This window comes from Conger conger, chromosome 6, assembly GCF_963514075.1.
Source record: "Conger conger chromosome 6, fConCon1.1, whole genome shotgun sequence".
Classification (NCBI taxonomy): domain Eukaryota; kingdom Metazoa; phylum Chordata; class Actinopteri; order Anguilliformes; family Congridae; genus Conger; species Conger conger.
In genome coordinates, this window is record NC_083765.1 from 62,422,731 (window position 1) to 62,445,084 (window position 22,354).

Genomic DNA, 22,354 nt, shown 5'->3' on the forward strand with positions numbered 1-22,354 from the left:
GATGTTATTATCGCTATGACACTTCTTTTTCTCAGGTGTTTCTTAGGTGAGATGGTCTGGCTCTAAACAGAGTCAGAACCCTTGGTCATTGGTCAAAACAGTTGTGCTGTTCCGAAAGGACCTGGGAGCCAGCCATACACAGATCAATGCAGTTTCTGTTCACCCGTGTGAAAAGCCCTTTATACGCACCTAGGTTGCACATAGCAAATGTTGAGAATGTAATGATAAGAATATCTCAGTGAAAGCTAAAGCCTTAATTTGCATAAATACAATAATGACAGGGAATTATTGGGACTTGGAGAAAATTAGCCAATAGTTTTAATTCAAAGCCTGGCCCACTAATGGTACTCACTCAAGAATAATTGTGGACACATCCAGGTCATTATGGAGAACATTCCCGCAGAATATAATTGAATGTCAGTCAGCCTTATTTTCGCCCTTTACCCTCCAAACTTCCCATCAGCCAAAACATTGGCTTGCAGCTGATGTAATTTTCATTGGCAAACTAGGCTAATAGGATAATATTATTTTGACAATAGTTACAAAGTGCGAGGCAGCCAAAACCACCCCGTGTGTGTGTATTCCCATAAAATATGGAAATGCATGCTAACTATTACTAGTGCCTTTCATTACAATAAACCTTTTTTAACTTCCCAAAATGTATTTTCAGGCAGAATTAAGCGCATATACAAAAAAAGTAAAAACCATGCTGCCCTGACTAACAATGAATTGTACCGACATGGAAATGCAGGGGCAACAAAGCTTTGAGTTCCTCCATTTTGTTTTTGTTAGCTATATTAAATGCATACCAGTGTGTTATGTGAGACTCTTTATTAGAATGCAACAGCAGTGAATACATACACGATCCCAGATAGAGCCTAGTGGCTAAGTTGCTTGACTTGGACCCAGAAGGTTGGTGGTTCAAACCCCAGTGTTCATGCCGTTGTTGGGCCCTTGACTCCGTAAACCCACATTGCTCCAGGGGTGATTTGCCCCTGCTTCGTCAAATCAACTGGAAGTCGCTTTAGATAAAAGTGTCAGCTAAATAACTGGCATGTAATGAGCCTGTTGCAGTTTTACCCACCAAGATACATGGGCAAATACTCAATCCCATTAAAAAAGGATCTTAGTGCAGGGGCACCACTAGGGATATTGGGCTCCATGAAAAAATCTCACATTGGGCCCTAGAAAATCCAATCTTCTAGTATTTTTATATATATATTCAAGGGCTCTCGTCAGTCAGGGCCCTGGGAATCATACGGAAACCTCAGTTAAAATGTCTAGGGATTAAAATTCCATGATTATAAAGACATATAGGCATACAGTTAAGAATAAAAAACATGATTGCAGAATGATATAACCTCTCTATTAGCAAGGTGTCCGACAATTTTTTTAAACGGTTTCTTCTATGGCCACCTAGAGTTACTATGTTGCAAGATTTTACAACCTGGTTTTATTTTTATGGGTGGAGGCTTCGTCAGAGGAGGGTGGCGGCGTATGTGTGTCTGTGTGTGTGCGCGTGCGTGCGTTTGTGTGTGGGGGGGGGGGGGGGGGGGGAATCGTTCGGTCGCTATAATCTGGGGGCCTCACTTCTAATGGGGGAAAAAAGCGGTCGAGGAGGGAGTGGAGCCAAAACCTACAGCTCCGTTAAAAAAACAGTAGAGAAAAGATTGGGGGAGGGACTCCAGGCAGAGAAGGGCTTATTGGTAGGCAGCGGGCTGCCCTCTTGATGGATTGACTCTGAATGGATCGAATTACACCATTTGCTGTGCATCAGTTTGTTTTTCTCCTGGCATCGTCTGCGAAGCAAGTTAAGAGAGTTGCCGATTTGGTTTTCCAAGCAAATACACGGGGATACAAAATAACAATTCTAATGAGGTGAGTCGCGGGTTTTTTTTTAAGCTACTTTTACTGCTGAGATCCGATTATTTCTTCCTTGGGAAAAAAGCTGTGTTAGCCTTAAATAGAAAAAGATTTGCCAACACTAACGAAGTCTGTGCAGGCTAACTAGTCAGTCGCCTTCATTCTTACTTGGTTTCGCTGTAAAGTAAAAAATTATAAATAATACTCAAAGAGATATTTTGCTTTGGCTGTAGCCCGTAAACTAGCCTACCAGCCTATATCCAAATAGGATACATATTAACTTACTAGGTGATGCTTCCTTTCTTCCCTGTAATAAAATGTTCTCCATAATACTCACTTTTATTACTACTAATGAAAACTGTCACTAACGCGATAGTTTAGGTTACGTTGCTTTTTAGTGTTTTCTGTTTTTGTAAAGTTAATGACGGGTGTGGGGGTGAGGGGGATTGGGCAGCCGTGGTACCATTTCATCGGTCTTCAGCTTTGAAGATCAGAAGCCTGGAAATGGGCCTGACGACGGATGTTTGACGAGTGAAAGAAACTACACCTTTCTTTGCATCGGAATTAATTTTGAGGTTCCACGACTGGATAAAAGAAACAAGTTCCAACACGCAGTGAATTCGACGTGAAGTCCATGTAAGATGATGTGAATTTGATCAAGCGGATTGATGAGAGGGAAATAAATGTACTTCGGGATCTAACAGGACCTTACAATAGCTTTCATGAATGTTTGGGAGTCTCCAGGTAGGATGGTTGTTTTTCCTTCTTTTATGAGATTTTCAAGGGTGTTTGTGGGTGTATGTGCGTGTGTGTTAAATTACATTGCATTTTTAGTAAGTAATATAAATTGCTATTTTGTATGGTAAGGTTTCACATTGGGATTGGTTGATGTGATGTCTTACAGGTTAGGGTAGTTATTTTAAGATGTCATATTTGGGTATTGGCCTCGGGTTTGTATATTCAGGTGTTATATGTTATTCCCAGGACTTGAAATAGTCTGACTAATTGAATAACATCATTTGCTATCCTGTTCTTCGATAGGGTTTGCAGAATATCCTTGGCTTCCCTTGTTCTGAAATCATTGCTTTATAGCTTACTGCAGCTGGAGGTAAATAATTACAGAATACGAGCTATGTAGCTTACTGCTTAATGCGGTCGCATTAAGTTCAGAGTAGGCTAAAGTAGTTTCTAATATTAGTTTATGAATAGCTATTAGCTGCAGGTGCAATTGTATAGCATATCATAAAATACAGATAGTGTTACGGCATTATTTCATTGTGCAGTGGACATTATTGTACAGAATTTAAGATTTTATTTAAAAATAATATTATTTTCATCTCTTATTTTCATCGCATATTTCTTTACGTTGAATGTAGAACAAACTCCAAACACTAGGCTACTTGACATATCGATTGTATAGCATCCCGAAAGCGCAGCAGATTTTACCATAATCGTCACATAATCTTCCGCAATAGTAGCGAGAGCAATTCACTTTCCTGTAAAGAAATTACTATTCTGTGGTTTTCACGAAGTAGCTATGCTCAGCAGTTCTAAAGTTTCATTCTGCTCACTGACATTTTGCTAGGCAACATGCAGTTAAAGACGAACGTAACGGCGACATCGTTTAATTCCCTAATAAGTAGCCTAATAGAAATGATCTGCCAAATTCTTATTTTTATATCAGCTTTCCTGATTCTACGACCCAACCCCAAAACGATGTAAAATAATCAATTTACATGTAAACACAGTACCTTTTGTCACTTTTGCCGCTCCCTAAAGCTTTGTTAGCCTACTTGTATTTCAAACGGACTCAAGGAATTACCACGGATCAATGCGGAATATATGAAATTACGCTCCAAAACAATATTTGTCGTAATGTTTTTAGGATTATTAGAATATTCGTATAGCGATAGCAAACCATGTAATCTGCTTTAACAAAACGATTTTTTAGTCAGTAAGCTACGTTTTTTATATTTTACCATGATGGAAAAAAGGGATTGCTTGGAAAATAACACGTAATCATATTATAAATACAATAATCATATTGTTAATTAGGCTACGTAGTTACAATTATACGAGCATGTGCGTAGCACTTTCACGCGTTAATTATTAGCTACTTATTCGTTTGGTGATAAAAGAATCGAAATAACTTAAAATTTACCCAAACATACTTTAACGAGCGTCATAGTGTCAACGTTTGGGTGAAACAAATAATGAAATTATTTCACCCGTAGTAGTTCCGCTTGCTGTTGCCATTCCCCCTTTTTAAAAGGCAGGAGGCAGCAAGTTATAGGCTTTCATGGCTATATTTTCTGTTATGATTTATAGCAACGACTAAAACGCCGGAGAAGAGTCAGTAATTAGCTGAATAATAGCGTACAGTTGCCTTCTGGGATGCTCAGGGAAGTAAATATTTCAATGGCCCCAGTGATTAAAATTGCTCTGTGAATGGGCCAGTTCTGAAGTTTATATATTTCATTGCCCAGTGTTTGCCACACCTATTGTTAACCAGCTGCGATTAGCATTTTAAGAACCCCGAAGTGAACTTCTCCTGTTCTGTATAACTCGACATTCTGAAGGAGTCATCAATCACCTTGTCACTGGACCACAACAGGCTCTGGCCCTGTAATCTTCCGAGGCTTCATCGTGATCATCGGGCTGTTAAAAATACAGCTGGCCGTGGCAATTCCCTCTTCCACACTGCTGACGCCATTGTCAGGCCATAGGAACTAAAGTTAACACCCAGAACATGAAGTTTCTATTGTGTGGTCCCACCCGTTTATTAGAGGGCACACCTGCAGCATAAGGTTTTTTTGTGGGGTATTAAGATGGCGAGCTCTGGTGTGAAAAGACACCCACCCCGTTTGTGCAGTTCTCACGAAGGTGGGCGGGGACTTCCATTTAGCAGCAGAGCCAAGTCCCCTTGCCAGAAATTTAAAAGCAACAAGTTCAAACCCCTCACATCTAATCCTTGAGAAAATACCAAAAGATTATGTGTTCTTGTTATTTAAGTAGAGGAGGAGTAATCATTTTACCACCACTGCTGAAGTTCATTCTGACGTGGTGTCAAGAGTTCTCCTGTGAACAGGCTGGGATTGCCTTCTGAAAACCTTAGATTTTGACAACACAGTGATGTTGTACATTTAGTTTAACAGCCTCTCCCTCCAGCGCTTCAAAGGAGCATTAAATCTTTCCTTAATACTGCACAAAAGTAAGAGGCCTGAAAACCAATTTGCCAGTTATCTGATTTCATGTTCAGTGGTTTTATTGCAGAGCATGGAACGGGATGACAACAAAAGTGACCCAAGAAATGACAGCAATTGTTCAGTCATGTGTAGCCTTTGTGTTACAGTAGACTAAAAAAAATGATATATAGCTCCTATTGTTTACTATTTTTTATTTTTCTTGTTTGCAGCAAGACATCATTGGAAGAATGCAGTGGTAGGTCTTCTGTGGCAGGCAGTGACCTACAGTACCAAGTAAAAAAAACCACAGGGTTGCAATTCCAGCAAAATGTTGGAGCCAAAGTTTCCTTAGCCTCATGCAGCTAAGCCAACATCAACTGAGAAATTGCGTGAGTGTAGAACATTGAAAAAACCTGCAATAACAAAGCAATTTTAGAGTGATTTTGGAGGGAAATGCTAAATATTAACATGTTGCGTGACTAGTACACTGAGCCTTAGGATTTGCTGAGGCCCATGCACTCGAGGACAAGAACAAGAAACCATACCAAGATATTCCATTTAAAAATAAACATTGTTCGTACTCTGGACTGAATTGTTATTTGAGACATTTGACCTCAGTCTCGTTTTTCTATATTGTGTTAGGTTACTTGGGAATCCCAGGCACCTCCCACTTTATAAAAGTGTTATAAAATGAAGCAACAATAGCCTTGCACCTACTGCTCCCATTTTAATGTGATCGTGAATATTGAAGGGAGGAAACACATTGAGACTATGGGGGGTAGTTGGTCCACTTAAAATTTTGCTGCATTATTCATAGCATTTTTGGCGTTGTTACAACCTCTATCGATTTGCCTGCCAATAGATTAGCATTCTCTCATGATACATCACCTTTGGTTCTTCTGATTTAGTTGTATGAGCTGCTTACTGCTGCACTTAGTTATAGATCCATCATTTTTTTGGTAGCTTTGTTACAAAGTTGCTCTCTCCTCAGTCGCATTGACTTCTATTAAATTAGGATCTACATCACATTTGCTGGGCATTTTGTTGCTAGGCTACTGAAAATGCAATTTCTCAAACATGGCTCTAATGGGCGGAGATCCTGTTTATGTACAGGATGCCTGTTGTACTGCACATCCTCTTTGGATAAAGGGATCAATTAAGTCCGGCACAAAGTGAGCAACTCCACCAACTCTTATGCTAATATGCTAATAAATAAAACCATAAAGGCTGCATAGACCAAGCCGCACGTGCTCTGTTGACCTTTCCACAGCGCATGAAAACATACTGCCTTCCATACCGCTAAAAGCCATTAACGTTTGACATTAACAGACGCGGAAGAGCTTGAACCCTCTGCCGCCGCTTCCTCCACTCTCGATCTATCAAATCTCTAAATGGATTGGCAGTCGATGCTCGTCGGGAGACCGGGAGCAGGTGTGTGCCAGAGCTAATTGAAAAAGCGTTGATGCTGATGCGTAGGGCCAGCTAGGGCTGGGCTTGTATCTGCCACACCGCACGCTTCCCGCTAATCCATTTTCCCGGCTGTTTGTGTGTGTCCCCCTAAACCGTTCACATCCATTCGGGCTCCTTCCCCATGAATAATTTGTTTGCCTTATAAATATTTGACTGTACAACGCTCATTAATATGCACACGGTTGGTCTCCAAACGCCTTTACCTCGGGACATGGCCCCAGCCACGCCGGAGTCATCAGTCAAGCTTTCAAACCGGCGTGGAGAGTGGAGACTCGAGGCTTGAATCTGCACCACCGCGGAAGCATCTCCGGGACAGGGCTGGAGATTATGTGTGCCATGTTAATAAAGATGGGTCACCTCTAAACTGTTGCTCCACAAATATGTACAAGAAGTATACACATACGGGCTTTGCGCATTTCCTAAACTAATGGGACATTTGGTAACCGTGCGTTCCTGTGGTGAGTAGCGCAGACTACTCCTTGCATTGCACTTGCATTTGGGAAACCTGTAGCTTACTGGCTAAGGTACAAGTCTTGGACCCTGGAAGGTTGGTGGTTCAAGCCCTAATGTAGCCACAAGAAGATCTGCACTGCTGTTGGGCCCATGAGCAAGGCCCTAAACCCTACATTTCTCCCTGGGTGGCGCATGGTGGCTGCCCACTGCTCATAACTCAAATGAGGACAAATAAAATATATCTTCTTCTTCTTTGTCTCAAGGAATCCACCACACATTGCTCTTGATTTGAACAGGCATAATACATCATAGACCATTACTGATTCTGGACCTCTTAGTGAGAAATTATCACCAGTCAGGGCAGGGGCAGAAATGTTACCAGTAGCAGGGGTTGACTGAAGCACATTGGCCATTATCTTCCATAAGTAAGCAGCTGGTGGGTGAATGTAGGAAGGTCTTTTGGGTGGGGCGAGAGAGAGCACTGCAAAAGTCAATCTCAAGTAGTATTTTTGTATTTTATCTAGACTTTTTGTGCTAGATATGACAAAATATTGCCAAATAGGTAAGGCAGTTTGACTCATTTTAAGATTTGCCAATGGGGTAAGAACATTTAACTTGTCAAGCAAACAGTAACTTAAAACAAGCTGATATTTTTTGCTTGAGAGGAGAAAAATAAATATTTTAAGTCTCATTACCAAAAAGGCCAAAACACTTAAGATTGTCATTTGTTGCAGTGAGGGAGGAGAAGATTTGTGTCAAGTTGCTCTTGACATTCCCCGGCATTTCTGTGATATTTTTGTTTGTACAGGTAGCATTGCCATTTTTGCAAAACGGGAAGTGTCAGCTCTCTGTGTGAGCCATGGGCCCAAGAGCACAGCTCCTCCTCGGCCTGGTGCTTCTGGCGGCTTCACACGTACGGGCAGTCAGCTTTCCCGAAGACAACGTTCCCATCGACTCCGTGGACTACCATTGTAAGTGCCGTCTCTGGATGAAGGACTTAGCATTCGCAAGAGCACCAGAGGTGCCATCTACTGCCACGTCAAGTTCAGTCAGGCAGTTGGCAAGTGCCACTGTATTACACCGGGTCAACCAGGGGCTGGTTTTATGCGTTTCTTCTTTGTGTCCTGGACAGGCGACAGTGACTGTAATATATCCACTCATCTCTCAGTATGAAAACATTACATGTTAAAGGAGAGTATATGCATGAATACAAATGGCCAATCAGCTTGAGGATCAAGAGACCTGAAAGTGGGTCTTGTGATATAGTGTGAGAAAATACAAAAAAACTGCTGACACAGTTAACGCAAAGCATTCGGTGTCAGTGTTGCGTTCTTTAATATTCATTACATTACTTGGGGATTTCTTTAAAGCCGTTATACATACGTAGCTATACGGCTAATCAATATTCCCCATCGACCCTGCAGCCCTGTAATCCCCAATATTGCTGCAACTCATTCCCCTGCAGACTCCAAACAGTATCCGGTGTTTAGAGGGCGTCCTGCAGGCAATGAATCTCAGCACAGGCTGGACTTTCAGCTGATGACAAAAATTCAAGACACGCTCTTCATTGCTGGCAGGTAAATCTCAGAGCTCTTAATTTCTATTGAAAACTGGAAGCATTTACCCAATAATATGTTCCAACCCTGGATTTAAAGGGTGATTTGTATCGCATGGCAGACTTGCACTACATTTGTCAGGGTTTAATAATTAAATGATTCGCTTTTGTTGCGGGCATTAAAATTTATAGTTGTATTTTCTGGTCACACTTTACAATAAGGGAACATGAATTGACATTAACTAATGTAGTTTAATCAGCAAGAAATGAGTGAAATGATGTGCCAATACATTTGTTAAGCATGAAGTTTTCTTTTCATTTTCATTTGCTAGTAATGTACTAGTGACATTAATAGTTATACATTAGGAAACCATAGGATAAACATATAATTAGTTAAGTGTTACCCATTTTCCTCTTTCAACAGAGACCAAGTGTACTTAGTAAGTTTGCAAGAGACATACAGAACGGAGATCATACCTTACCGGGTGAGTTCATGCCCTAATAATCAAATACTCTCTACATAAACACACCAAAATGAATGTTTCAAGACAGCATAACTTCTGCAGTGGTCATTGTAGTTTTATCTTCTGCAATCACAGAAATTAACATGGAGGTCCGGTGAAGGGGACCGGAAAACCTGCGCCATGAAGGGGAAGCACAGAGTAAGCTCCAGCACGACTGGCCAGTTCCCCCTTGTTTTTAGGAATACTTTATTTGAAGACTCCTTCATAAGCTTTACATAGCACATTCATAAGCACTACATAAACATTCATAAGCCCTTTTCTCAGTTACCACAAATAGCAATATGGTGTGTTATGTCAACATTGATGCAGCAAGTGACATTACTGTGACATACCAAGTGAACTGACAAGCTCCATATGTCTGTTATTGACATAAAGGCTTATGAATGCTTATGTAGTGCTTATGAATGTGCTATTTAGTCTATTTAGTGCTATTTAGTGCTATTTAGTTTACTCTCTTTTCTGTCACTTAGGATGAATGCCATAATTTTATTAAAGTGCTGGTTCCCAGAAACAACGATCTTGTGTTCATCTGCGGCACAAATGGCTTTAACCCCATGTGCAGATACTACCGGGTGAGTTGACAGCTTTGCTTTTCATTTTCTGCCTAATTGGCTTTTCCCATTTTGTGGGAATTCTGCACAGCTTCTTTTGTGTGTGTGTGTGTGTGTGTGTGTATGTGTATGTGTATGCGTGTGTGTATGCGCACTTGTGTGTGTGTGTGTGTGTGTGTGTGCGCACTTGTGTGTGTGTGTGTGTGTGTGTGTGCGTGTGTGTGTGTCCTGCAACACTGTGCAATCATGATAAAAAAACCCATAGCTTAAGAATGTGTCCATATGCCTTAATTTTACTCGGCAGTTGGATAACCTGGAATTTGACGGAGAGGAAATAAGCGGCTTGGCGAGGTGCCCATTCGATGCCAAGCAGACTAACGTGGCCCTCTTTGCTGGTATGGAAAACACTGCTAATAACTCGTGATGAATGGTCATTTCAATCATTGTAAGGGTTTGATATGAAAGCACGAGGACCCGTGATTGCTAAGCTCTTCATCAGAGGCATTAATCACCTTTTTGTGTTACGAGTGTGCATCGGGTGCCCATGACCACAGGCTCTGAACACTGTATTGAGCATTTTATTCATGTAATAAGGCTTACAAATAAGACTTTTTTCTCTCAAGTAGAAAATATTAGCTTATTTTAAGTTAACATTTGCTTGTGCAAGTGAAATTTTCGTATTCCGTTGGCAAATCTTGAAATGAGTTAAACTGCCTGACCTCATGACAATATTTTCATCCTATTTATCAAAAAATCTAAATAAATAAGATTTTGAGTCTCAATAGAAGACTAAAGTCTTATTTATGCATTTTCTTTTTTGCATCGACAATGCTGCTGTTTAATGAAAGTGTTTTTAAAAAACCCCATGGTGAGTAAATGTGCAAGTAAAGAAGAGCAGCCTTTCCCTTGTGCCGTTTCAGACGGGAAGCTTTACTCCGCCACTGTGGCGGACTTCCTGGCCAGCGATGCGGTCATCTATCGCAGCATGGGGGACGGGTCTGCCCTAAGAACCATCAAGTATGACTCAAAGTGGTTAAAAGGTAAAAGAAAATGTGCGTTTCTACGCTTACAGACTCTTAACTGCAGCGCACACTGAGCTGAAAGGACTCAGGAGGTTAAGCGGCCTTGTAGAACCCGTTTATGTTGTTTTTGTGCGGGTCTTTGTTCCAGACCCGACCTTTCTTCCAATACACAGAGCGCTCAGCTGTATCAGAATGCCTGGAGGACACAGAAAATCTCTGGCATTGATGTGTAATACTGTACTCCGTGTTACAATCTGGGTCAACATCGAGCCAGTTTGCCTCAATCGCTCCTGTGAATCTGTTTGGCATGAAGCAAATACTTTATTTTGGTTAAAATGCATAGCACTCTTAGCACTCTTTTTTTTTTTCTTCTCAGAACCGCACTTCCTGCATGCCGTGGATTATGGGAATTACGTGTATTTCTTCTTCAGGGAAATCGCAGCTGAGCACAATAACTTGGGAAAGGTAAGATTTGAATAATGAATACCAATGGCAGCAGGAAAACACAGGCACAGCATCAGATATCATTTTGTTGTTTTTGTTGCAGTTGTAAATAAAAATAAAAAAACACCTTCTTTGTATGTCCAATTCTGAGCTTTTTCACCGATCTATGTTTTGTGGTAATTTATGGTTCCCTGAAGGCATTAGTATGCAGTCTACTCCCTGCCGATCAGATGAAATTTACCCATACGACATGGGGTGGGTGGCTCTAACACAGGTTTTAAGCGCTTTCCCTTGACCACAAGTTAATAAATATTTTAGCCTCGCTAATGTGGAGGATGATACCTGCACTGTGATACAGATTTGCCATGGTTAATTATTAAACCGGTTATGCATGGTTAATTTACGACCTTAAACCCCCTTTCTTCCCCCCATTTTGTATTTTTTTTAAACCAGAGCAACGGGATTTGTGTGTTGAATTTGACTGAGCTAACGCTCAGTCATGCTGTCCAAATGCCTAGCCTCTCAGGCAAAAGCAGGCCCCGGTTGGACCACTTAGCCAGTCCCGGATAAAAAAACAACAACATTCCACACAGGGGCAAGAAGGGCTTTTCTCTACGATGTATTATTCACAAGCTGGAAGTGTTTTTCATGTTGAAATGGATGATTTCTTTTTTTAACGTTTTACGTCTTTCAGGCGGTGTATTCCCGCGTGGCGCGCATATGCAAGAATGACGTGGGCGGATCGCAGCGTGTGCTGGAAAAACACTGGACCTCCTTCGTTAAGGCTCGCCTAAACTGCTCCGTCCCGGGGGAGTCCTTCTTCTATTTCGATTTCTTGCAATCCATCACAGACATAATAGAAATCAATGGAATCCCTACCGTGGTCGGCGTGTTTACCACTCAGCTGAATAGGTAAGAAAAACACCGCTGAAAAGACGTTTATTTTATCGTCTGCTTGGATGGCTGGCGGCTACTTTATTCTATTCATTCACTGCAAAAAAACTAAAATGAAGTCAGTCTTAACAAATATCTTATTTTATATTAAAATAAAATCTTATATTTAGACTTTATCTTATTTCTATTAAGTTTTTGCTAAATGAGACAAAATAGACTGCCAATGAGGTGTGAAAGTTTGACTTGTCTTAACTTGTTTTATAAGACTAAAGATGCTTGTTAATGAAGCTATTTTTTTCAGTGTTTGTATTTAACCAACGTTCTGATTTGAAATTTGTTTTATTTGTCCCAGCATTCCCGGCTCTGCAGTTTGCGCATTTTCGATGGCGGACATCGAGAAGGTTTTCCGAGGCAGATTCAAAGAACAGAAGGCGCCCGATTCCGTGTGGACGGCTTTTCCGGAAGACCGGCTGCCAAAGCCCAGGTAACACGCATGCCGTGACACAATAGCATTTCGCTTTTGGTTTTGGGGTAAATAATTGATGGCCGATAACTGGATGTGCTGCATATTTAACCTGGCTTCCATGCACGCCATATGCACGCAGGTGTACCTTTACGAGAGTGTGGCACAAGCGTTGCCTGCTCCGTTATCAGGCCTAATAAGCAGCTGACCCTGTTGTTCCCCAGAGAGTGCGCAGGGAATAATACACCCCGTGTTTCTTTTCAGGCCTGGCTCCTGTGCGGGATATGGCTCTGCAGAGGCATACAAAACCTCTATTGAATTCCCGGACGAGACTCTGCTTTTCATCAAATCCCACCCTCTGATGGAGGCGGCCGTACCATCTGTCAACGAGGAGCCTTGGTTCACCAAAACCCGGGTCAGGTAGGAGAGAAAGAGACCCATCCTAACCCCCTTGTTGTTCAACAGCGGAATTTACAGTGAGTCCATTTGTGTATTCATAGGTACAGGCTGACTGCCCTGGCAGTTGATAATTCGGCCGGCCCCCACCAAAACTACACGGTGGTTTTTGTTGGCTCTGAAGCTGGTGTGCTCCTCAAGGTCCTGGCGAAGACGTTTCCCTTCTCCCTGAATGACAGCGTGCTTCTGGAGGAGATCGATGTCTTTAACCGAGCCAAGTATGTCCACGGCGCAAGTGTACTTTGTGATATTCCAACTTCAGTCCGACTGTTTATTTCTGTTATTAAACAGAGGCATGCTTTGTAGCTCTGCACTGCAAAACCAAAAAATAACAATACAAGACAAGTCTTAGATTTTTTTGTTGCTAAATAAGATTACAATTTTGCCAAGTTTGACTCATCTCATGATTTGCCAATGGAATAAGAAAACTTAACAGTAAAGGAAACTTCTATTTTCTACTTAAAAAATAGGATTTTATTACAACTCTTATTACAAGACTTAATACCTTTGTTAAGACTGTTTGTATTGAGTTCTGTAGTTAATGACATCAGTCTAGAAAGCCATACCCCGAAGGTTTTGATCTTAAGCACGGTAAATGGATCCCAGCCATCTGATCAGCCTGCCCTGCTCTCCCCCCCAGGTGCCTGTACGGCAGCGAGGAGGACCGTCGCATCGTGTCGCTGCACCTGGACCCAGAGACACGCGGCCTGTTCGTGGCCTTCCCCAGCTGCGTGGTCAGGCTCCCCCTCAGCCGCTGCGAGCGGCATGGCTCCTGCCAGAAGTGAGTCCCCCCCTCCTCCTCCTCCCAGCCCTGTTCCCACCAGCAGGGCACAGAAACAGGGGCAGCAGTGGTCTCCAACCCTGGTCCTGGAGGTATACCTTCCTGTAGGTTCATTTCAACCCTAATTTGGCACACCTGACTACTAATTAACAGCACAACAAGATCTCTAGCTGTTCAGTGAGGGGTGCTTTGTTAGATTTGGAAGGCAAACCTGGATTGTAGGTAGATGGTTGGAGCAGGGTTGGTTACCACTGGCCTTGTGGCTAAGATGCTTGACTGGGACCTGGATGGTTGGTGGATCAAGCCCCAGTGTAGTCACGATCAAGATCAGTTATTGGGCAAAGCCCTTAACGCCTCATTGCTCCAGGGGGGATTGGTTTCTGGGTCCACACTCCCTGTGGATAAAAGCGTCAGCTAAATAACTGAGTTGTAATGTCACAGCAACTGAAACTGTGCCCTGACATTTTCAATATCCTCCCCAAAAAAACGCAGGTCTTGCATCGCGTCGCGTGATCCATACTGTGGGTGGATGGGACACGGGGCCTGTGAAACGCTCCGACCAGGCGTGCTGTAAGTCTCCACACTTACACACCGCGCTTCACTGACCACACACACCGCGTCCTCTTCAGTCTCACCCTGAAGTGAACACCGCAGAAAAACTAAAAAATAACAAGTATATTTGTGTTATATTGAGACGTATTAAAATATCATGTCTTTTACTTTTTGCCAAATAAGGTTAAAATATTGATGTAAGATGGTTTGACTCATTTCAAGATTTGCCAATGGAAAATTTCAAGTTAACTTAAAACAAGCCAATATTTTCTACAAGACTTAAGACTACAATTTTTTTTGTCAAAATTTTTTTTCTGTGAAAATGCTGATATTTCTTTATTTTTGTCCCTCTCTCTGTTGAACAGATCTGGGTTCGAGCAGGACGTGGAGTTTGGCAACACAGCCCGACTGGGAGACTGTCATGGTGAGACTGTCACAGCCATCTCATGTTTGGTGACACCATTAGCTTGCAGTATCACACAAATAAACTCTTGACCACTTTCCTCTGTGGGAAGTCCTAACAAACACATTTAAAAGTCTTACTAACAGCACATAAACATTCACCGCAGTGCTGGTATAAGAGATGCACAAGGCTGAACTATTCGACCAGAACAATTGGCCATTCAAAAATGTACTCACTATGTACAACTGGGCATGTCAACAAATACACAACCAACAAATCTCCCTTTTTAATAATTTGAAGTAAAAATTATTTTGGCCTTTATTTTTGACCATTTTATACTGATTTATTTCTTGTTCCTTTAAATCTTTTAGAATTTTTGGCTACTACATCTACGCCAGATTACAAATCATTTGGCGACCCAACATCTGGTTAGTTTTCTGGTTACTTTTTTTCCAATTGATTTCTTACCCCTTGAGTTCAGCATATTTCAACCCTCTCTGCGCCCTCTCTGCTGCTTCCCATCCTTCTCTTTAACAAGCTCCCTCCCCACTTCATCCCATTGCCATCAACACTGTTGTGACAGAGCGGCCATTTTGTCTCTCCATCTGAATGTGAGCCATTTCACCAGCCTCACTCCCATTCCTCATTTTCACTAACATCTGCTGTGCTGCTAGCCACTCATTAGGCCTTTTTCTGTCTGCACCCTGTCATCACTGTTTGGACAGCAGTCTCTTCAGCTGGCAAGAAATCCCTTCCCCGTTTCCAACGGAAAAATTGTCTTTTGTTCCAAGCCGTAGATGTCCATTGTAAAATGTTATTTTGGCAGAATACGTTGAAATAGTCTTTTAAATTAAAGCATAATCAATGGTTTAAAGCTCTGTATTGGGAAGGTGTCAGGGATTCAAAGATTTTGGTTAGGATTCATTCTGGCATCCATTGTAAAACTCTCACTTTAATCCATAATACATTAACTCAACATTTTCAACAGTCCCGTTCCTGTTTGTTTAGCAGTGTCTCTAGTAAAGCAGTCGCAGAAACTAAGCAACATCCCGTCAGTCATACCCGCTAACCTGGCTGTTAACTGTATGCTTTGTCCACTGTGATCACCGTTTTGTTAACCGTTTGTTTGTCACCACAGACGTGGAGTTGTCATCAGCGTCAGTCACAACAGTGGCGTCTGGCCGCATAAAGTCACCCCAAATCATAGCCACTCAGACACCTGAACCGTTTGGTTCGGGGAAATTTGTCCTCCAAGATGACGCAGCCACTTCACATTCTTTTGAGTCATTCCCAGGTATCCCGGATGGTAAGGCCTTTTCTGGGAATGCTGTATAGCTGAATGAAATCCGGAATGGTACCCACAATCTTTAGACGGGCCACAGAATGCAGACATGTGCACTTACTTTTACTCTTATCATGTGCACTTGCCAGGCGGCACGGATGGTGCAGTGGGTAGCACTGCTGCCTCACAGCAAGGAGGTCCTGGGTTTGAATCCCCGTCGGCCGGGGCCTCTCTGTGCGGAGTTTGCATGTTCTCCCCGTGTTTGCGTGGGTTTCCTCCGGGTACTCCGGTTTCCTCCCACAGTCCAAAGACATGCAGGTTAGGCTGATTGGAGAGTCTAAATTGCCCATAGGTATGAATGTGTGATTGAATGGTGTGTGTGCCCTGCGATGGACTGGCGACCTGTCCAGGGTGTATTCCTGCCTTTCGCCCCAATGTATGCTGGGATAGGCTCCAGCCCCCCTGCGACCCTGTTCAGGATAAGCGGGTTAGGATAATGAATGAATGAATGAATGAATGAATGTACACTTGCTTGCACATTTGATTTTTTCTTGCTAAATCATGTGTGAACATTTTCAGGGAAAAAATCTAATGTCTAATTGTGACTCTGAATAAAACTGTACACCCTAGGGTGTTAAGTGCATTTGTATGATTTCTGCCACCTATCCAGGATTTCCCTCAGCTAAGACAGCAGTGATTTCCCGCCCTTTTTGTTTCTTCTCTTTATTTTTTATAATTTTTGTTCATTCATATTTGTGATTTATTTGGGTACTTCTATGTATTCATGTGAATATTTTCCATTCTGAAATATGATTTCTCTTTCTTCACACTTTTCTTTCTTTGGCCTTGCCTCTCAGTGCTGTGAGAGGAACCTAACACTTTTTCAAGACTTATTTTCCGAAGGCCTTGCCATTAATAAGCCCAATTCAAAGTTATTGTTTTAACAAATTTTTGAATTGAACTGCAAGATGACTAACTCCTTTAAAATATCTGTGGTTACTAACAAAACTCATAACATTTCGAGCCAGTTCTCGGTAAGTAGGCAGTATACTCAACTCCCCTTCGACCATCTCAAAGTCCTCTATATAGATTACACGATGCATTCCAACTTCTGCATTTCTGCTTGCTGGATAATCTGATAATGTGTTTTTATTTCTGTAATAACAGGAAAAACTAACCCCTTTCCCTGAATAGCATGTTATTCAGAAAAGCACACGTTATTCCCCTGGAGTTATTCAATATTGCCTGCATAGTAGCTTCATATGAAACCACACTGTGGCTAACACTCCTCTAAAATAAAGCCTTTAAAAGTTTCTCGCTAGCTAACACTCCTGCAAAAAAACCCTCACCATCTTGCCCATCTGCCTTATTAATTGTATTAAATGAGACATTCATATTATTATATAGATTATATAAGAATATACAGCTTCTTGGGTGCATATTAATACATATGTAAATTTATTGATGTAAAAATGTATCCAATGTGCCATCTTCTTAAATTCCTTATTCTGAGATGAGTGGATAGTATCCAGAATATTAAAATAATATGTTTATTAAAATAGACTTTTTCATTTGTTGTTCGACATTTATTATTGGCAAAAAAAAAGTGTAGTGTACCATATTTATCTGGGAAGAACACCTCTTCGTCATCATCGTTTGGTAATGTGAATTGTTTAACTGTGACCTTTGATATGAAACTGTGCTTCCAGGTGTTTGGGAAGTGCAGTCGGGGGAGTCCAGCCAGATGGTGCACATGAACGTCCTGGTCACCTGCGTGTTTGCGGCTTTCCTGCTGGGGGCACTCATCGCGGGAATGGTGGTCTACTGCTACCGGGACGCCTTCCTACGGAAGCCCAGGAAGATCCACAAGGATGCGGAGTCGGCCCAGTCCTGCGCGGACTCGGGTGGGAGCTTCGCCAAGCTCAACGGCCTGTTCGACAGCCCCGTGAAGGACTACCAGCCCGACATGGACTCCCCCAAGCTCTACACCAACCTGCTGAGCAACGGGAAGGACGTGGTGTCCAACGGAGAAACCAAGACTATGATCCTGAGCAGTCAGTGCCAGCCGCCAGAGCTGGCGGCCCTCCCTACCCCGGAGTCTACCCCCGTTCTTCAACAGAAGAGCCTGCAGCCCACCATCAAGAACCAGTGGGAGAAGGCCCACAGCAAGGTCAACGGTCCTCGCCGGGATTCTCCGCCAAAAAGCCCACAGTACTTCCCCAGCAGCCCTCCCCCACACTCACCGCCAGGACACGGCCACATCCCAAGCGCTGTAGTTCTTCCCAACGCTACTCATGATTACCGGGCCTCCTTCTCCAATGCAGCGGACGCGTTGCGTTCCGAACGGAAGGTCCAAAACGCGGATCAACCCGCAAACTCCAGATCCAGCAGGAAGGATCACCGGCGCTCCGTGGATGCGCGGAATACACTCAACGACCTGTTGAAACATTTTAACGAGGGCGGCAATCCGAAAGCCATTATGGCGGACATGCCCAGGTCCCGCCCGAACATGGTGCTGGACCCCATGATGAGCATGACGGAGATACCGCCAAAAGTGCCGAGCAGGGAGGCATCGCTGTACTCCCCCTCCTCGTCCCTGCCCAGGAACAGTCCCACAAAAAGGGTTGATGTGCCAACCACACCGACCACGCCGACGGGACCGATGAGCACGTTGGAAAGACAGAGGGGCTACTACAGGAACGCTTCGCAGAGGCATTCCATATCGGCCCTTCCTAAAAACTCATCCAACGGGGCTGTCGTATCACGGCAACCCAGCATGAACAGGGGGGGGTACATGCCCCCCGCACCCCCATCCCGGCTGGATTCACACGGGGTGTCCATGGGGGTCCACCAGCAGCCCTCAGTCTCCAGACAGAGCAGTTACAGTGGGCACGGGTCTCTACCCCGAACGGGGGTCAAGAGAGCGCCCTCTTTAAAACCAGACATTCCCCCGAAACCCAACGCATTTGTTCCACAGACTACGCAAATGAGGGTAGTGAATAAGTACAGTTACTGAAGTGTGCACACAGCTGGTTTCACTCTGTCGAGGAACTGATGGCCTGAGGAGGGGTTTCTGTTGTTGCGGAAGTCCCAACTGACTGCACTGTTTGAAAAGGGAAATTAAAGGTGGCCAAAGAAGCTACTTTGGGCAGTGTCTCATCCTTGTTTCGATTTACGTCTTTGAAAGTGTAAACCCACAGGCCCATTGAAAAGTATTCTTTTCTTTCTGCCCGAGGACACATGTTGGTCCTGACATCTGTTGTGTTCGTGTATCTAGAGTCACGGAGAACAAACTGCATGAGGGAACTTGGTTCTTCATTTTATGCAGGTTTTTGTTCTGGCATTAGAGATTTAACACGCAAGAATACTTGAAGAATGAGTTTCATTACTCACTGCCACCGAGCACTGTCTTCCCATTAAATGTGAACATTCACTAAACGAGAACAAATGTATACATTTGTCAAGCTGGGCAAGAAGTCTAAAACATTAAACATAATATATGTGGAATCAAACATATAACCTTGACAAAAAATGCATCTACGGATGATTGTAGCAGAGACATTTATTTTGGGGTCCATTGCTGGCCTCAAGATGAAGGCTAGTCTGGTGTGTAACATTCACACAGGCAATAGAATGCACTTATAATGTGCAGTCAGTCAGTAAAAAATGAGAACAACTTCTTAGTCATAAAGCAACTACTTTCTAAGGTACATTAATATTAGATTTTTATGGACATCAATGGACGTTTTGTGGAAATTCATGTACAGAATTTGTGGGGGTTAGCTGTACGTGCGATTAAAGTCCAGGGTGCCTACTTGGACTACAGTTTTAACTCACTGGGAAATTACTAAACGTATTTGCTGCTATTGGTTAATATGACAATGTTGTTTGTGCATTTTGGACTCAAAAGCATTGTTTCCATTTAGCTCTGGTTGTCTTGTTTGTGTGTGTGTGTGTGTGTGCATCTTAGTTCTTGAGGTGTCAGGTCACTGACCTGCAACTACGTTTCTTCATGGGAGGTTCATCTGGAAGGTCATTGTATGCTTGCCCTCTTTCTGGGAGAGCGTACCGTTTTTGCATAAGTCTGATAGTCTCATTAAAAATGCTGTTTCTGGTCATTTAATAAACAGCCAGGGTGGGTCCGTAAATCCAGAAGTGGTGCTTTTCCTCACAGTCTTGCCCTCAAGGCCAGTTTATAGTTCGGCAATGTATTATTAGGTGATGGATATCGCTACAGCGTTCCCGCTGTCGCACATTAAGTATAAACTTAGAACACATTGCCGTCGTGGAGTCATTGCGAGCTCAAGACATGGAAGCTAGCTGATGACGCCTCACTAAATATAATCACAGATGAGAACATTCTATAATACGGTTGTAGTACAATGCAATGCAGTTTATGTCTCCATGATGGGTACAACGATGATAGTGACAACATCAAAGCATTCATTGTTCTAGAATAAATTTAAAATCTTTGCGACCGACCATCAAATCTGATAATCGCTGGTGGTAAGGATCATTCATCAGCGAACTATAAACAGGCCTTCAGTCTCGTCGAGGCCTAGACTGCAAGGCCGCCATGTGTTTGGAAGCGAGGCTCATCTTTGAGGAACCTCGGACAGTGCATCTCTGTATGCCAAAATGCATGTCTGTCACTATAGCCTTCGTCTCTGTGTGTCCCTACATTTGTACTGCAAAGGGAAAAAAGTAACTTCAAACGGTAATTGTGCAATTGTTAAGAGTTAACCAGTGTGTCCCGAAAAAAGTCATGCCGGTAATGACAATATTGTGTACATATATAAATACATAAATATTTTTTAGGCAAGTTTACCTGAATCTGTGCATTGTGTGCCTTATTCAATTAAAGATGGTAAATGTTGAAACTGTTCATTTTTATTGAACATTATGCACTGTGATTACTAGATTGCAGTGAGAAATTGGAGTGGGCTGTGTTGAAAAATTCTACTCTCAAAAACTGCAGGTTTGAGGAAATAAGAGCTGATTTAGTGACAAACATTCCATTTGAGGATACGAGATCAGTCCAAATCACGATGGCCTCACTTAATTGACCTAAAGTTTATTTTTTACAGTCTTCCCCTGTTATACACTGCTTCACTATGCACAGTCCTTGTGCTGAAACAGGGTGCGAATCTGTGTCACCGAGGTGCCATGCAGCGGGGGAGCTATAATAATTGGGTGTGAGACAAACATGCTCCTTTTCATGCTGAACCGTTAGCCTGGTGGACTTGGATTTTTAGCTGAAATGGTGTTGCCGTTAATTCAGTTCATTTTAGCACTTTTAAAGGTCACTGTAACAAATGTTAATTGGGTATACTGATGTAGAGTCTGAACAGGTTCATTGTTAAAGTACTTAACTGGATAGGTGGTTTCCAGCAGACTTTTTCAATTTGGTATACAAAAAAAAGTATAGTCCGTTCAATTATTTGAAGAGGTCATTGCTACATTTCAGTATCTTACAGCTAATTTGTACTTAAACTGAGATGACGGTTGTCTGTATGAACCCAAAGTTATATTTTGTTTACAAACAATGATTGTATTTTTAAAAATGCCTAGTCATGAAGTTTGTCACAACCTGCAAATAACAGGTTTTTGTACGGAGAGAGAGCCGTACAGGTATTTGATCCCAGGAAGTCTGTATTGTCAAGCTTCCTTGTACATTGCAATATGAATTCAGTTTTTTATTCTGATTTCTTCAAGCCTTTACATTTCAGTTGCAATGCTTTGTGTGCAAATAAACAGGAAATTGTCAACATTTCATTTTTTTAATGCTGTTCAAATTGGCAGATGGAAAACGGTTGTATGTTTTACAGAGTATTTTAACGTGTAGATATGTTGTAAACTTGTACTGTGAATGTGTAAATAATTTTGCTTCCTTTTTTTTGTTTTTGTTTTTTAACACGGCATGTATAGTTGAAATAAACATAACTGCACAGAAAGTTTAGCTCTAGAAGATGATGCCTTTTAACGTTTCGTGAGTAGGGCTTTCACAATCTGAGAAATCTGAGGGTTACAGCTTAATGTCTGCTGGTGATGACATAATGTTCCTCTTGCCCAGTACATGGCAGGCTTCAGCACGTATTTATTTTTCTCACCATTCACCATTGACTTGCGTTGCTTTTTCCATCTTTCCATCTATTTATGCAAGTGTCTATTTTACTGGATAATTCCAAGTAAGTTTATGGCTTAGAGGTATACTTCATCCAAAACTCAAACCTGCAATCGTTATATAATCGTATATGTCCCTAAACCTATTCCCTTACCACAACACACTTTGAATTGTACTATTGGTTCATTTGATCGAAATATTGGTTCACTAAGATGGAAATATCAACCAGGTCAACATCCACTTCAGGCATGTACATTGAGATAATTGCAAGAACAAATGCAGTTGTGACAATTTATACAGTAACAAATTACAGCCTTCTTATTTCTAAACCT

At 42.2% G+C, this 22,354-nt stretch overlaps 1 protein-coding gene across 5 annotated transcripts; it reads left to right on the plus strand.

The window, feature by feature from the left end:
- Nucleotides 1-1,789: 1,789 nt before the first annotated feature.
- sema6dl (sema domain, transmembrane domain (TM), and cytoplasmic domain, (semaphorin) 6D, like) lies at nucleotides 1,790-21,852 on the plus strand. Of its 5 annotated transcripts, none has more exons than XM_061245910.1 (19): nucleotides 1,790-1,878; nucleotides 7,780-7,942; nucleotides 8,437-8,548; nucleotides 8,951-9,011; nucleotides 9,126-9,188; nucleotides 9,521-9,622; nucleotides 9,906-9,996; nucleotides 10,522-10,641; nucleotides 11,000-11,088; nucleotides 11,762-11,979; nucleotides 12,314-12,445; nucleotides 12,689-12,844; nucleotides 12,925-13,098; nucleotides 13,521-13,661; nucleotides 14,154-14,231; nucleotides 14,579-14,637; nucleotides 14,988-15,044; nucleotides 15,755-15,922; nucleotides 17,608-21,852. In XM_061245910.1, exons 2-19 carry the CDS (start codon nucleotides 7,831-7,833, stop codon nucleotides 18,912-18,914), a joined length of 3,240 nt encoding a protein of 1,079 aa, XP_061101894.1. In that variant the 5' UTR covers nucleotides 1,790-1,878; nucleotides 7,780-7,830; the 3' UTR covers nucleotides 18,915-21,852. The 5 variants fall into 5 exon arrangements, with proteins under 5 accessions (XP_061101894.1, XP_061101897.1, XP_061101896.1 ...); XM_061245911.1 differs by lacking the exon at nucleotides 1,790-1,878 and adding an exon at nucleotides 2,444-2,607; XM_061245913.1 differs by lacking the exon at nucleotides 15,755-15,922.
- Nucleotides 21,853-22,354: the final 502 nt, after the last annotated feature.

Excerpts from the sequence above, each read along its gene's own strand:
- sema6dl (XM_061245910.1), top strand. The coding sequence starts at position 7,831 with ATGGGCCCAAGAGCACAGCTCCTCCTCGGCCTGGTGCTTCTGGCGGCT. Across the intron at positions 9,623-9,905 it reads CCATGTGCAGATACTACCGG|TTGGATAACCTGGAATTTGA; the intron begins GTGAGTTGACAG and ends TTTACTCGGCAG. Across the intron at positions 15,045-15,754 it reads ATTTGGCGACCCAACATCTG|ACGTGGAGTTGTCATCAGCG; the intron begins GTTAGTTTTCTG and ends TTGTCACCACAG.